The sequence below is a fragment of the Tachypleus tridentatus genome, chromosome 1 (assembly GCF_004210375.1).
Source record: "Tachypleus tridentatus isolate NWPU-2018 chromosome 1, ASM421037v1, whole genome shotgun sequence".
Classification (NCBI taxonomy): domain Eukaryota; kingdom Metazoa; phylum Arthropoda; class Merostomata; order Xiphosura; family Limulidae; genus Tachypleus; species Tachypleus tridentatus.
The window spans coordinates 31,420,420-31,437,923 of NC_134825.1; the positions used below are offsets into that span (position 1 = coordinate 31,420,420).

Below are 17,504 nucleotides of genomic sequence, written 5' to 3' on the forward strand. Positions count from 1 at the left end.
TTCGAAACGAAATACGTTACTCTGTTATTTTATTAGATACTTGAATTCCTTACTACAAAAATAGCATGATATTTGATCAGGTGTCTTGATTTTGTTTATATAAACGTAGAGCTATCTATGTTGTGCTTCAACTCCAGACGTTTTGTCTTAGAAAATGATAAAGGCCTAATAGACTTTGGAAGAGAGACAATAGTAATGGCTCTCCTGATCGGAGCTTCTGTAAGCAACATCTCCAGGTTGTCAAAATTTCTGATGCGATCACGTCTGCCGCACTACTGAAGAAAGAAAAAGAACGCAGCAAGTTAAACATTCCGAGAGAGTTAATGTAATGTTAACTGTCAGTAACGTGTATGGGAAAAACTATTTTGTCATAGCAGCTATGCACAATCAATTCATACTTCGAGAAATGCAAGTTTATCTATGCAACAGTGCACTAGTCACAAAACTGGAACTCAGGAACATTAGTGAAATATGATTTGAACATATAAATCAATAGTCTACCCTTTTCCCTTGGAATAAATCTGTAGAGGAACCTCTGTGAAGCCTATTGATTCAAAGCGTAGGAGCAGGGCCTGGCATGGCCTAGCGCGTAAGGCGTGCGACTCGTAATCCGAGGGTCGCAGGTTCGCGCCCGCATCGCGCCAAATATGCTCGCCCTCCCAGCCGTGGAGGCGTTATAATGTTACGGTCAATCCCACTATTCGTTGGTAAAAGAGTAGCCCAAGAGTTGGCGGTGGGTGGTGATGACTAGCTGCCTTCCCTCTAGTCTTACACTGCTAAATTAGGGACGGCTAGCACAGATAGCCCTCGAGTAGCTTTGTGCAAAATTCCAAAACAAACAACCAAACAAACAAAACAAAGCGTAGGATTGAGACGCGGTTATTGGTGCGAACTTGGTCACGACAAGAGCATCTTATCAGACTAGGATGACTTATGATGTAGCATTTTTGTTTTAACTAGAGACTGTGTCGTTCGTAATTGTAGGTTTTGTGTACATCTTGCTAAACATGAATACACTTTAAGTCATCTATCCTATTGTGAAATTTTAACCTCACGAGGTCCACGTATTGTGTTCATGAATCATTTTTCTGCTACGTAAAATACTGAAAAGTTTAATATGTTTGTTAAGAAGAAATGGTGTAATATTTTTAGTAAACACTTCAACACCTTGGTAGTCCAGTGTCAAATTAAACCATCCAAGTTTTTATATATTCATACACACAAACGTATATACGAATGTGTGTTAACATAAAAATTGAAATACGTTGATATTGCATTAAACATACATGCATAATTTCTTACATTTCCCTTCCAATATGGCAATTATGATTAAAATGGAAATACTGTGAATGATTGTACAACAGATAGTAGCAGTAATCACATATCTGTATTATTAGTTTACATAAAAAGTGTACAAAAGTGCTTAGATAGTACCAGTAATCACATATTGATATCATTAGTTTATATAAAATAGTTGTATAAAAATGTTTATAGTACCAGTAATCACATACTGATGTCATTAATTACATAAAAAAGTTGTATAAAATGTTTATAGTACCAGTAATCACATACTGATATCATTAGTTTACATAAAAAAGTTGTATAAAAATGTTTATAGTACCAGTAATCACATACTGATATAATTAGTTTACATAAAAAAGTTGTATAAAAATGTTTATAGTACCAGTAATCACATATTAATATAATTAGTTTGCATAAAAAAGTTGTATAAAATGTTTATAGTACCAGTAATCACATATTAATATCATAAATTTACATAAAAATGTGTTTATAGTACAAGTAAACACACATCGTTATCATTAGTTTACATTTTAAAAAAAAGCGCCAAGTTCATTTTGTGCACAAGAATAGTGTAATATTGATGTTCGGTCATGTGTTATCCAGAAATACACGATAACATCAAACTATGGAAACCAAGCAGGTGCACTCCTTACACCAGAAACGTCTTCAATTCTATTCCAAAGGGACATCATAATGATGGGTTACTCAGAAAACTCGAGTGACTCGTTCTCATCCTTAAAGTTTCCTTTATTCCAGTAGACAGGCTTTCCACACACATACATACTAAGGTACCTCGCATACAGTCGATAGTGTTCTGGTAGAGAGCGTCTAAGTATACGATTGTACTCTGCTAGTGCTGATTTACGTGTTTCTCACCACAGTTTCTCATAATGTGACCGTATCGATCAGAAAATATGCTTCAGGGGCTATAACATTATGTACAACTGCAGTCAGACAAGATGAAAACCTAAAAAAAGCGTGATTATAGAGCAAAATCAACACATTTTAACACAGTATATTCTATTTGAGGCATCAATTTAGCATTTTTATTCTTTCTTTAGAAATAATCTCACTTGTATCACCACAGCTTTTAAATGGTCACATAAAAACTTTTCATTAATGACTGTAATTAGAAGTTTGATTAATTTCTTTGAAATCTACTTTCTAGGACTCGCCGTTTAGTTTGACCTTACTCTCAAAATGCAAAATACATTTTAAGTTTAGCTTAGAAGCTGAACCAGTTGTAGTGTTATAATAAAATGACATAAGTAATATGAGATAGAATGTGTTTTCTGTTTGCTTGCGTAAATACAAGTATAATCTGTCGCTTAAAGATTCGTTTTAAGGATTAAGTAAAAATCAGTTTTCAAAATAATTAAAATTCGTCACAAAACAGTCTTGTTTTGTTGTTAACCATGCCATAAAATGGATGTTTTCTCAATGGGGTCAAAGATGGATCCTAATAGTTACCTCGCCACTCTGGACGAACGAGCTGATTGGTTGTTTCAAGGAGGGAGAGGGGAGGAGAAGTGTAATGATGAAGTCATAATTCTATACATATCTGCCAGAGGGCGCATTTTATGTGCAAAAGAAAAACAATCCAAAAGGATTCAGACCTATATTATACCTATGATCATTTGTGGTTTTTTAATGAAAAGAACAAGCAAACCTTTGGACACCAAAGTCATTAACTATGGCAGATTCTTTCAAGTTGTAAGTTCTCCTCTAGAAAACATTTTCAAATTTTAAGAGTTTTATTCTATAGTAATTTATTGAAAAGTTAATCAAAACTTCCATCCGTAAAGTATTGAAATGATTTAGATCATCAGTTTGTTTGTTTTGTTTTTTGAATTTCACGCAAAGCTACTTGAGGGCTATCTGCGCTAGCCGTCCCTAATTTAGCAGTGTAAGACTAAAGGGAAGGCAGCTAGTCATCACCACCCACCGCCAAATCTTGGGCTACTCTTTTACTAACGAATAGTGGGATTGACCGTAACATTATAACGCCTCCACGGCTGAAAGGGCGAGCATGTTTGGTGCGATGGGGATTAGAACACGTGACCCTCAGATTACTAGTCGAACGCCTTAACCCACCTGGTCATGCCGGGCCTTTGACCATCAGAGCTATTTCAGAAAGAGTTTATCAGCATTAGATGATTCTTACAAAGGCAATTAGTGCAATGCCATTAATATTATTGCTCAAGAAAATAATAAACTAATGAGCTGATTTTCAAAAGGAAGAAAATTAGACTAGTTTCAGAGTGTAAATGTTTCTACTTACTGCATATTTACTAGTTTTACAACACTAGCCCAACTTGAAGCTTTTAATTACTTTAAAAGAACAAATTAATACTTTGAATGATAATAATTTAAATAATACTTTGAATGAATTAATAATTGAATGATTGAAATTAAGCACAAAGCTACACAATGATGTATTCTGCTTCCCAAGGGTATCGAAGCCCAGTTTCTAGCGATGTAAATCCGCAGACATACCGCTACGCTAGTGGGAGACATTTTTAAGTGGGAAGAATCAACAGTGACAGAGATTATGACAAAAACACGTGGTCTCTATTTTATGTAATATTTGTATCTTAACTAGTCGCCCGATGGGACAGCGGTGAGTCTTCGAATTTACAACGTTAAAAGCAGGGGTTCGATTTCCCTCGGTGAACACAGCAGATAGCCCGATGTGGCTTTGCTGTAACAAAACACACAGTATTTTAAGTATACACAATATATATATTTTTAAGTCTGTAAATATTGTATTGCATTCTTGGCTGTGTAGTTTATTTAGGCCATAAAAATCCATGCCTTTTACTGCCTCTAAACAAAACAATTTAGCCATGGTTGCGCTGCAATACAGATAGCTTTGTGTGGTTCATAGTTAACAGATAGAGTTAGTTAGATATAAAGGCCTGGCATGGTCAGATAGTGAGAGCACTCGACTTGTAATCTTAGGGTCGCAGGTTCGAATCCCCGTCACACCAAACATGTTCGCCCCTTCAGCCGTGGAAGTGTTATAATATGACGGTCAGTTCTATCATTCGATGGTAAAAGAGTAGCTCAAAAGTTGGTGGTGGGTGGTAATTGCCTTTCCTCTAGTCTTAAAAATATAAATTAGGGACATATATCATTAGGGTAATATCAGTGTATATTCTTTGCTATATAACTGTTGTGATTTGAAAATAAGTGGTGTAGTCTAAGAGCTTATAAAAATAAATATGATTTTGATTATACACCTGTATTTGAGATAAAAAAATATCCCTGTTAGATGGCATAACGAAATAATTTAATGTTTGATTATTTTTATTGGAAAGCTTTCTGAAGAGATATATATGTCCAGCCTGGTAGGGTCAGGTTTTAATAGGCCTATTACAGTTTAGTTGTTAGAACGTTCGACTTGTAATCTGTGGGTTTTGAGTTCGAGTCCCCGTCATCAAACATGCTCGCTCTTTCAGCCATGGAAGCTTTATAATGTGATGGCCAATACGAATAATCGTTGTCAAAAGAGTAGCCTAAGAGACGGTGTTGGGCGGTGATGACAACCTGCCTTCCCTCTGGTCTTACGCAATGAAATTAGGGACGGCTAACACAGATAGCCTCGTGTAGCTTTGCGCGAAATTCGAACAAACCAAACATTATCTCCATCGTAGATGAACAGGGTATTAATGTGAGATGCTCTTGGGGAGCAAGTAAAACTAATGAGAATGTGCATATTCACACTAATATTACTGTCATTACATACATGAACATTGCCCTGAAAGAGGTCAGAGTAAGTTCAACATACCCTGACCCTCATGTATTATTAATAACAATAATCTTCAGAAATCATTAACACCTACGAGGAGGGAGGAAGAATTCACTTGGACCTGACCTTTCCAGGTCATCAAGACCTAAACCCCGACAACGTAACAATACCAGTAGTCTATCGCGGAAATACATCTGACTCACCTTGGGACGTCGTGCGTTAGAGGTAGATAATCAGTCAAAAAACTATAATTTTCACGTTGGGCAATGAGTTAATCGTATAATAAGTAACAATTACGTATTTTTACGACTTGACGTAAAGAGGAAATGGTATTTTAAAACATCTACGTTTATATAGCAGAATTAATTAGAAAGCATAATCAGTGATGTCGAGAAACCCACTTGTTGAGAAATTTATGTGCAAAAACGGCTCGTTTTGGGTTGAGAAAATATTTTACATAGAAGAACGTTTCGACCTTCTATGTAAAATATTTTCTCAACCCAAAACGAGCCGTTTTTGCATATAATTAGAAAGCAGTTATTAATAACTAATAGATAAACACAAATTCTTCATTTCCTGCACAATGTTTAATGTTTATTCTGAGACCACATGGAAGAGTTGAATGCACATACCTAACTGAAACCAGAACTTTCTTCCTGTAGATGGACAGTTTAAAATGTTTCACACGTGTTATGTAAATTGAAAGTTTTCACTAGATGTATGTTACAGAATACATATTTCGCTTTTATTTAATCCAGTTTGATTACATTGTAGTTCTATGATCCAGCCGATCAACGTTACGAAGTTCCGGATCCACAAATACCAGCTAATCCAGTTTTCGGGTTCTACAGTAGTAATCATCGTCAAGCGTCATTGTATGAAATCACGTATAAAACCACCGAAGTGCCATTCGGAATTAAAGTTCGAAGGTCAAATACAGGGTCTATCATGTAAATGTTCTGAAAACTTATTTTATTATCTTAATTGTTGTAAGTGAAGAAATAAGTGCACTCCCATCTTGTGTTCCATAATAGATGTGTTATCATATGTTGTGTTTCTGAGTCAATATTAAGTAAGATAATTGCTTACTGCTGTGTTTTAGTTACTTTTCCCGATCTCACAAGTTTATACTTCTATGAATGGATTATTTACTTTATCAAGTGTCAACAGAAACAGTATTGAACGTTTCAGTTTGTTTGGTAATGTAAAGTTTTATAGTGCTGGCCAAACTACCCAACATTCAAACAAAAAAGTTTCAGCAACTATTTCTATAATTATACCAAATCGTAGTAGCAGCTTATACCATAAAAAAATAAGTAATTCGGTCAGAGTTACTTTTTACTTTTAAATCAGCTATTTAATTTTTTATTAGTTTTAAAATTGGAGTCATTAATATAGAAACTAATGACTGATTTGTTCATCACAATAACCAGAAAACAATCAAGCACATTAAAACTGCCTTTAGCGCTTTTGAACAATATAACTTTTATACTCACATTTACATTTAAAACTATTCCCCATATGTGTTGGTTTAGGTGAAAGTTCGTTACCTTCTGCGATGCAACTTAAATGTATATAGAAGACCTATTTTCAGTGATTAACCGGGAAAATGTTGTAAAGTCATGTTTACCTAGATTTAGTTGAAAATGCAATGATGTAAGTAGCAAATGTTGTGGATGCATTTACGATAGGGGGCCTGCAGAAGTTAAAACAATCTTAAAGAGAGGTCGTTCAAACACATCAAGAGTAGAATCAAATGAGGATAAAAAAATTGTAAGTAAAAGGAATAGTAAGTATGAGGTTATTTGTTCCTCTCAGTGTAAACACTTTCATTACTTAATATCATTCAGTTAATATCAGAACTTGACCAACAACACTAATAGGAAATAGCTAAAGAACGTTGATTGTTATTTTTTAAAGTGCGCAGAACGTTCAAGATGTCATGAACATGTGCAAATCGAGGTCAAAACGGAATAACCCTGAGAAAAAGTAATTTCATTATAGGAACACTTTTCTTCAACACCAAACCAATATTTTGGGAACTTTGTTTTTGATCTAAGAAATAAAATTTTAATGTTGTGTAAATTGTTATAGGAGAAACTGTTCTAGTGGGTTTTCTCTTGTTGAAAGCCACCGCCAAAAAATGGCAACTTCTGTGTAATTGACTCAATATTTTAGGAATATTTAAGCGACATATTTTATTAGTATTATATATCTCACATGTATACTGGAAGTTGTATAACAAACGAATATTTTATACATTTGGTTATTACCTTCACGTAACTATAAATTTTAGAGTTACTAAGTTGCTTCGTAAATTTCAATCCGTTAACATAAAAAGAACTTTTATTTCTGAACATGATGTAGTATAGAGGTTTATGTTTTTAACATTACGGATAGAGTTAATTATTAAGTTTTGTTCACAGTTTCGATACAGCAACAGCTGGGTTCACCTTTTCTAACCAGTTCCTTCAAGTTACCATTAAGTTGCCTTCTCACTATATATACGGCCTACAAGAAGATGGAAGGATGGTATACCGAATTAACCAAAAGGTTATTTCTTATAACTATTTCACTAAGTTATAAATTAACCTCTCAGATGTTCCAAATTACAATTTAAATGAAGTAGGTTATACTTTCAAAAGTTCTAAACTTACCTTCCCAAATGCTCTTCTTTCCTCTAAGTTTTTTGTTTTACACTTGTAACAGATTACGCGCTCAGATTTGTTTTCTTAATTTATCTGTAGGCTATCATTTTGGTTTTGGTTTTGTTTCGCTCTCAGCTTGTTAGCACTGTTATCCTTCTAAATGTTCTACTTCCTTAAATTCGGGAAAATATTTTGCCTTTTCCATTTTTTTTTCTTTGCTTAAACATTACCAGCAAGTTATCTTCTCACATTTTTTTTCTTGTTCAACACTTATCAGTCTACCTTTTTAAATGCTTACTTTAGCCTTAAAGTTAGTAGCAGGTTATCTCATCAGGTGTTTTTGTCTCTAGTCTAAACACATCAACAGGTTATCTTTCAGACTTTTTTCTCTGCTAAGAACTTGTCAGCAGAGAAGCCTTCTAAACGTTTTTCTATACTCTAGACTTCGCAAAAGGTTTCTTTTCAGATATTTTTTTCTATTATAAGATTATTAATAATTTGTTTTTTATAGTTTCTATATCCCCTAGAGACAGACCTCTTCACATGTTTTTCGTTGCTCTAAAATTTATCAGGATGCTACTTTTTTTTTAATGGAAGCTATGGCTACATATTTTTTATGCAATTAACGGGTTCTTTGTTGCTCTAATGTTATTAGCATATTATACTTTCGATGTTTATATCTGCTCTAATTTCATGAATAGAATATCATTTTAAAATATTTTTGTCTCCAAAAATTACTAATAAATATAACTTTTTTTTTTAACTATTTAAACCCCCAAAGCCTTAAACTCCAAAATAACTTTCGAATGCATTACAGTATGGAGGCTATAAATAATATTTCTTAAGCCTTTTGATGAAAAGATAAAAAAATGTATAAAAATACTCCTGACCTTTTCGTTTTGATTGAAAATCTTTGGAAAAGTCTATAAAATTACCAAAGGTTTATTATTTTCACTGAATTTTTTAACGTGTTACTTAATTTATTCACATAAAACTTAGACGACTCAACTAACTTCATGTTCCAATCATTCTTAATTTAGTATTAATAACTGAAGCAGAATTTCATTTCTCATGGCTAAATAATTATTACAAGGTTAAGAGTATTTACCGAACAGTCTGTAGTTTCAGCTATTACGCATATGAAAAGTATGTTGTAGTCAGATTCACCGCAAAGATAAGAAGTCGGAAAGACCTTGGAGTTTAGTTATTCATCAATTCATAAGATAAAAGATACAATACTAGAGGTCAATGTTTTAATTTTCTTTTACTTCAAGTTTTTAACTTACCAAGTGACTGTTTTTAAACGGTATTGGATAATTTACAAGTTTGTTAAAGAAGTGATACAAACGTCAGATAATTAAAAAATTCAAATATATCTTGATTTTATTAACAGAAACTCTACCTCAGTATTACTTTACTTTTAGTTGTTGTTTTTGGAATTAAGCACGAAGCTACACAATGGGCTATATCTGCGCTGCCCACCATAGGTATGTAAATCCGGTTTTTAGCGATTTGAGTCCGCAGACATACCGCTATGCCAATGGGGAGGGCTTTAATTTTAATAACTGAGTGATCTAAAACACATTAAACAGTTTTGGAAATCTAGAAAGTAGAATTCAAAGACTCAAAATATTAATATTTTATAGAATGACAAATTTCAACAAAGATAGACAATTGAAAATTAGAAACAGAGTCCTGTGGTATGCAAAACGTGCCAGATAATTTTTTTTTTACATGTAAACATTTAAGCTTTACCAAGTTAAAAAATTAACACTTATATGAGTATAGAATTTATAGTGATGAAAGGCCGTTTTGGATTATATCTACCTCGCTGTTTTCTTAGTTACGCCATAAGTAGAGCCCCCCGCTAGTACAGCGGTATGTCTCCGGATTTACAACGCTAAAATCAGGGGTTTGATTCCCCTCGGTGGGCTGAGCAGATATCCCTTTGTGGCTTTGCTATAAGACAAACACACATAAAACACACGCCATAAGTAGCTCCCCTTTAGTGCTCGCTGTTGTCTTAGTTACACATCTCCCCTTTAGTGTTGCTGAAACCTTCAACAAAAAGTGTAAGTTGAAAATTCTTTGGTTTAGTTCTTTGTGTATATCTAGTGACATTAACTGAATGGAAGATTAGAAATACCTAGAGGGCGCATTCTTCTTATTTTTCCCAATAACAAGGGTGATAAGTGCACCGTGAAAAAGGTGAGTGTATTTTAATAGTTATATAGTGATTAGCTCTCTCAGTCTGATTCTTGCGCGAGCTCCTTTTAATAATGTTGCTGCGTCTTGCTTAGTGCGCACGTTATGAATTGTATTTTTTTGTGTGTATTTAAGCATTACAGTTTCCTTTTATATTCAGTTTTAGTGCCATGTTTCTTCTTTCAGTTGAGTAAGAAATTCATTTCAGCTCTGCCTTTTCTGCAGCTTATCACATTTACCGTTCTTACCTGTAAGTTTATTAGTGTTTCTGGAAACACCACGACTCTCATATCCCTTAGAGTAGTTTCTACAAAATGCATAAGGCGAGAAGAGATTTTTGATAAATACCTTTGAAGTTGACTGACTATATAACTATATAGTGCCTGTAGAAATGTACAAGGGAGAGTTAGAGTGATTTCAAATATTAACCTCCTGTAAAGCATACATTGTCATAGGAGCTGAATCATATGAAATAAGCTCAGCATTCTGGAGATCCGCCAGTATTATTAACCTATGGAATAATATTTTACAGAAGAGTTTGAAAAAAAAGAAAGAAAACACAGAACTTGAGATTTGTTTTTTTGTGTTTTTTTTTATTAAGCACAAAGCTACACAATTGGCTATCTGTGCTCTGCCCACCAAGGGTATCGAAACCCAGTTTTTAGCGTTGTAAGTCCGCAGACATGCCGCTGAGCCACTGGGGGCAGAATTTGAGATATGCGCTGATCTTCTACAAGAACGTGTGATAAACAGAATTATGCCAAAAATAATCAAGGGTTTCTCAGATATTTACGTGGTTCTTCATAATCAGATACTGTTACAAACGTCTTTAATAAAGAAAGAGATCTCAAGATATTTTACGTTACTAGAGAAATTCTTACATTAAAATTCTAGAATTTAAGGCACATTTCAGTTTTAGTGGAATATATACTGATAGAAGAACTTGAAAAAAAAAACATTCTAAAATTTGAGAGACCTTAACATTATATTTATCCTATAGAATTCTATAAGCAAACAAGGAACTTAGTAGAGAATCTCCATGTTTTGGATTCAAAGTAAACTTAAAACATATGTATGTGACCGACGCATTACTTGTGTGACGTTGGATATATGTTTGAAAGAATCTCTATATGTTGCTATGAAAAATAAATGTAAGCAGTTTTAATGTTTGCAGTTATATATATATATACATTAATTATTGGATATTATTTACGTATATCGTCTTCTGTTTCAACAGAAAAAAACATCAACCGAAAGTTCGAGGTTTCATCCAATGTATATGTGTATTGAAGAGAAGGGTGATGCTCATGGAGTTTTACTTTTCAACAGCAATGCAATGGGTGAGTGTGAAGAACATTTATATCGATACATCACGGAAAGCGTATTAATGTCAATAGCAAAGCAACGGGTAAGTGAAAAGTGTTTCGGTAGAAGGTTGTGCCATGGAAAAGTTAATTTTAAATTAACAAAACAGTGGGTAACTGTAAAGTGTATTTGAATAAAAAGTTGTGTCATGGAAAAGTTAATATTTAATAACACTACAATGGGTAACAATATAGAATATGTGTATAGAAAGGTGGGGATATAATACCGTAATGTTAATGTGATTTGACATTAAACCTCCTATAATTCTATTTATACAAATAAAAAAGCACCACATGACTATGATAATTTGCCACTTTTATGCATCAATAATTTTTAATAATAGTTTATATTAAAAATACGCCTGAATTTCTAATATCTGGAGTTTCCTACATAATATTGTGTATACGTTAATAATTCATTACAGTAACGGTTTGCCCATATTTATTGTAACTATAAGCATTTAAAAAAAAATTAGGGACATTTATCTTCTGATATGTGGTATTTACAAACTGTCTAGTCTTCTAGTAGTAATAATCGATAGTATTTTTACGTGTAGGGACTCAGTTGTGTTTGGTTAATAGTGCCTTAAATAACAGGAATATATAGAAAATTTATACATACCTTATGCCGAATAAATATATACCTATGCGTAAAAATATGAAAATGAAAACTTAAAGATAATAAAAAATATAGATTATTTAAACTTTTCCTTCTAGTGTCAAATTTAGTACTTATATACATGTGTGTTTGTGTATGTTTATGTACATAACTCATTTTAACGGTCATTCATGAGCCCTCAACATAATTTTACAGAAGTAGAAGTTTACTCAAGCCCAGTTTTGACTTTTCGGACGACTGGAGGGGTTCTAGATTTCTACATTTTTATGGGACCAAGTCCAGAAAATGTAGTCCAACAGTATACAGAGGTTTGTATAATTATTTCATGATTTGTTACCAAGATGGATTTTTTTTTTTTTTAGTTATCATAAACATTTGTTTTTCGTACGAACACACGTTGTTGTTAAGCCTAGTTCTGGTGTTTACAGGCCTACTTGTTCGGCAAAATTCGAAGGAACTTGCCTGTAATTCGGCTCTTGTGATGGGTGACATGTGCCGCTACACAGGTCGCTCATCTTCAGGGATGACATAATTGACATTGCAGTAACTAGTTCTCCTCAATTTTTACAGAGGTAGGAGAATTGCATACAAAATTCGCATAGGCCAGAATTTTGACAAGGGTCAGTTCTGGTCAATCAGGTTCTAGTTCAGTTCCGATCGGATCGTAAATATGAAAGCGTTTATATTCTGGCCAAGCTGAATTTGATTTGTTTTTTTCTTTTACATACCTAGGTGCCCTAAAAATTATTTATACTTAGATTCGGTCTTAGTCAGGTCTTTAGAAGTTTCTTCTTCTTTGGATTTGGATAAAGTCAAATATGAAGGTGAAAAATTTAGAGAAACTCTGGTCTAAAAACATTTGGTTTGTTTCGGATATTCGCACAAAACTACACGAATAATCTACTCCAGTTATCTATAATTTTGAAACCGATAGAGTAGTGGGGTAAAGTACTGCTGTTTGACTGGTTGTCTTCCCCCCTATTCTATCAGTGATCTTGAGTTATTCTAACTAAATAATAATATATTATCAACACCCTTATTAGCGGTCTTAAAATAAGAAGAACATTTTTGTTTTCGGTGACGGGACGCGAAACATGAACCTTTAGATCCTCAGCTGGGCAAGCTAACAGTGGAAAATGCTCAGTCTAAACCTGAAAATTGAAGTTATAACTTATTTCTCACGTATTCGAGAAATATCTTGCAATAAATCCAGAAAGTAAACTTTGCCCCAAGGGTTAACAAGGCATGGAACTTTCATCTGACATAGTATTCTTGCGAATGAAGGGTGCGTGGATAAAGAAAACGCACATTTCTCACACAATATAATTAGTAAATGCGCTAAACATTTTGGACGAGAAGCGATTTCACGTTTTGATTTCTTTAGTCGTTTATTAGTTTTATAGTTACTGTTTCTCAATTATGACAATATCATAACCGTTACCAGTTTATTTAGCGACAAGTTTACAGACTTACAATGCTGAAATGGGGCATTTAATTCCTCGTAGAGAGCAGGGCCTAGAAAGCCTGTTGTGCACTAGAAAACAATGTTATAATCTTTCTTGCAGATCATAATTTGAAAGCATTCCTCTAACAAGTTTTACTCTCTTTCTTCTTTTATTTTTTTTCTTATCCTTATTTTCAGTCGGTAGGTCGTCCATGGATGCCTCCATATTGGGCCCTCGGACTTCATGTTGGACTCTACCCTCAAGAGAAAAATGCAAATTTACAAGAAACAATTTTGGAGTTACACAGAAAACAAATACCGATGGTAGGTCAACATGTTTTTTCTTGACCAAAATTTTTTTTTTCAACTCTAGTAGGATGTTTATTTCTGTGATTTGCATCTCAGTAAAAATCTGATAGGTGAGTTGTATTGTATGGATTTTTTTTGTATATGTTCTGTAGGATGTGGCACATTTTTACGTCGAATTCAGCAGCAAGGACTTCAACTACAGTCACTTGAAGAACCTACATTTTGTCCAGTTAGCTAAAGAAATCCATCAAAATCATTTAAAGATCACTCTTAACCTTAGTCCTGGAATACTCAGTGGCCAACCAAGAGGGACCAACCCAGCATATGACGTGGGAATTGAGCGGGGCGTTTTTATTAATAGTTCTTGGGGCCATCAGCCCCTGGAAGGAAAGGTATTTCGAAAATTTTGATAAATCCTAGAAACAAAATCACAACTGAAACATAAAGTGCTATTAAATGATCCAGTTAGCTCGCTTTTGTTTTTAGAAAATATGCCTTTAGAAAGCACCCCATTACCATCGATAAGTTACTAAATACCGTGTTCCGATACTCAGTGTCAGTATAGCACAGATAACCCATTGTGAGGGTTGGATTTACAAACAAATAAACAAATCTTTTGAAAGCGTGTGGGGTACGTTGTAATTTATTCATTGTATCTATATATAGTTAGAGATGATATATACAAAGTCTGGTTTGTGTGAGTATGACATCATTGAGGCCCCGCATACCCAGGTGGGTAAGGCGTTCGACTTGTAACCTGAGGATCCTGGGTTCGAGTCTCCGTCAAACCAAACATGCTCGCCCTTTCAGCCGTGGGGACGTTATAATGTGACGATCAATCCCTCTATTCGTTGGTAAAAGAGTAGCCCAAGAATTGGCGGTGGGTGGTGATGACTAGCTGCATTTCCTCTAGTCTTACATTGCTAAATTAGGGATGGCTAGCGCAGATAGCCCTCGTGTAGCTTTGCGCAAAATTCAAACCAAATCAATGACATCATTGTTGATTTTATTTTTCTGTGTAGCAAATATAACAAAACACGTAAAGTATGACACATATACGCATAAGTATTATAAATTGGCCTGGAAACTAGGATAAGAAAATAAAAATGTCAAAAAGATATTTTCTCCCGTCATAACCTAGAAATAGTTTTATTGAGCTATCATAAGCGTTGAGACGTAGCAAACCAAATTTTAAGAATATCCTGCAAACCATTGTGTAGATGGAAAACGTCTGCATCGAAAACGACACCCATATATGGTAACAGCAACGGAAACTGCTCGCGCCGCTGTTCGTATGAAAGCATTTGAAAATCCTTCGTTTTTCTGTTCTATAGGTACTCGTCCTAACGTCCCTACTTCAACAGAATTCATAAATTGTTCGCACATAATAAACATCCGCTACACTGCTACAAACAGAGACGAGTTTTTTAGGTTGACAGTCTCAGCACGAAACACTTTTGTTTGTTGTTTGTAATACGTGAACTTGAAAGACACATGACTTAGGATAGAAAATAGTCGTTGCGGAAATTTTCCATACTTCACTACACCAGTGATTCTGAAACTTTTTCGTCCGAGAACTATTGTGCCAGAGCAAATGACTCTGAGAACCTCCTATTGGTTCTACCCCATCTCCATCCCCTATCGGTGGCCACCGCAAAAACAAACAAACAAAAACCTGATCAGAATTAATGGAAAGAAAATCATTGCTTTTGATGTGACCAGTACTTTGGATCAGTCAACGGACCACCTGGAGGACTCTCGCGAACCACCAGTGGTCCGGAACACACTTTGAGAACCACTCCTTTCACTCAAACCAAATGAGAATAACTATATTATTATATAAAACATTTAAATATTAATATAATAATATCCAGATAACTTTTATTAAATAATAACAATTCTCTATAGCTTCGTTTTAAAGCCAGTTACAGAATTAAGTACCTGAATTTCCCCCCAGAATTGGCGTGGAAAAGTCGTTTTTCCGGATTTCGGGAACCCCATCACTCAGAGGTGGTGGGTGAAGAACATAGAGAATTTGCACAAGGAGATCATATTTGATGGATTGTGGATTGTAAGTGTTTGAAATTGTGCTTTCTAATTCACAAATAACGAAAAAATATGTGTTAAAAAACAAGCTTAGAAATCGATTGTAACTCCAGTCGTCGTTTAGAAATAATAGTACAACACTTAACTAATATTCGTGAATTTATTTTGTTCTGTAAAAATTTATGTTGTATTGGAGCATTTGAATAGTTCATTATTCTGGTTTATTTGTTTCTATTTATTATCAGTTGCTTAGCTTACTTTTTATATTCTACTTTTCTAAAATAATTAAATTATTAGGCTTGTCATGTAGCCTGTTAACCTAAGTTACGAGGATATATATATATATCCTATCAGACTTTTTCTTATAACGTTTACTATGTTTGTTTTATTTATTTCTCAGACAGATAACATTCCTGCTAACAACGTGGATGGGTCAGTTAATGGTTGTTTTCGAGACAATCTTAATCATCCACCTTATATACCAGGTAAGTTTTATCAGAAACATTAACAGGTGGTTCATGTAATTATGAATGAATAACCTTCATCAAAGTTTTGATTAGCTTTGTAGTTTAATAAAAGAATGTAATACGTTTGTCAGAATTTTAAAAGAAATATATCACTGTTAAGGCTTCGGCCAACTATCTCGTTTCTATGCAGCCTGATCCCAATGGTTTAGCTATAAAATTATGGTTTATAATGCTAAAATTCGAGTTTATGGCATGCTTAAAAGTATACTCCGCTACGGTTCTAATGGTTTGTGTGATGATATATTTAGTCTGTGCTACATTGTTTAGAATAGCAATAAATAACTCTTAAAGCACTTTGTACAGTAAACTACGTGTTTAACACAAAAACATGTGTATATTTTCTTCTAGCAAAGCCACATCGGTGTATCTGCTGAGCCCAGCAAGGGGAATCGAACCTCTGGTTTTAGTGTTGTAAATCCCTAGACTTCCCGCTGTACTAGCGGATGGGCGCATACTACACCATGATAATTAATAATAATACTAATAATTTACCGTATATTTACCAAAAACAAGCTTTCTTTTTATAATTGTCTCTTAGTATAATTTAAAGCTAAGATTGTTTTCGAACATTATCAATTATTCTGATATTAATCCACCTATGAGAATGCACCTGAATGTACTTTTAAAAATAGTTTTTACCATAAGCACTTTTATTCATAAAAGGAATTTTCGAGATTTCTTGTGCGGTTTATATTTTGGTTTGACCTTTTTTTATCTTACCTTTGTCTTACAACTCACTGTTTATTTTGTATTTCTAGCCTTAATTTGGAAACAGGAAAATTTTGCGTAAACATTACATATGTTTGTCTTTTTTTACCTTCCTTAATTTATTGTATACGAGGTATTATTTTATTAACTATACGATACAAAAGTTAATATTTTAACTTCTCATATATGTTTTTAACTTTATCCTGCTTTCTGTTTCCTACCATGAAGCTAGAAAAAGACAGCTGTTTGATTCTACGCTTTGTATGGACGCTTGGCAGCTGTGGGGAAAAGCACGGCACCAATATTATGACTTGTATAACCTCTATGGGCATTGTATGAGTAAAGCTACAGCATAGTGAGTCTTTTATTTATGTTTTTTTTTTTTTCTGTTTTTGGGCACAGTTAATAAAAGATAATATCAAATACTTTATCCATTGTATCTAATTGTTATTATCGTTATACGGATTTAAAATTAAATATTGTTGAAACAACTTACTAAGCCAAAATAATACAATGTTATAACATTTAAGAGGTCTTAAAACTGATATTTTGAACGGTAACGCCGCTCAGACATGTTAGTA

General features: G+C 33.9%; 1 protein-coding gene across 3 annotated transcripts in view; it reads left to right on the plus strand.

The window, feature by feature from the left end:
* The window catches only part of LOC143245195 (maltase-glucoamylase-like), a 33,934-nt gene that overhangs the window by 3,817 nt on the left and 12,613 nt on the right, over nucleotides 1-17,504 (plus strand). For 2 of the 3 annotated variants that reach the window (XR_013025501.1, XM_076491254.1), the window contains exons 2-10: nucleotides 5,828-6,003; nucleotides 7,480-7,606; nucleotides 11,144-11,246; nucleotides 12,085-12,197; nucleotides 13,532-13,657; nucleotides 13,795-14,034; nucleotides 15,600-15,713; nucleotides 16,089-16,173; nucleotides 17,152-17,278. Coding sequence is in view for 2 of the 3 variants with exons in the window: in XM_076491254.1 (XP_076347369.1) it covers nucleotides 5,828-6,003; nucleotides 7,480-7,606; nucleotides 11,144-11,246; nucleotides 12,085-12,197; nucleotides 13,532-13,657; nucleotides 13,795-14,034; nucleotides 15,600-15,713; nucleotides 16,089-16,173; nucleotides 17,152-17,278 (1,211 nt within the window). In the remaining variant the exon portion in view is untranslated. The remainder of the gene's footprint in view (nucleotides 1-5,827; nucleotides 6,004-7,479; nucleotides 7,607-11,143; nucleotides 11,247-12,084; nucleotides 12,198-13,531; nucleotides 13,658-13,794; nucleotides 14,035-15,599; nucleotides 15,714-16,088; nucleotides 16,174-17,151; nucleotides 17,279-17,504) is intronic. The other variant, XM_076491264.1, reaches the window with a different exon arrangement.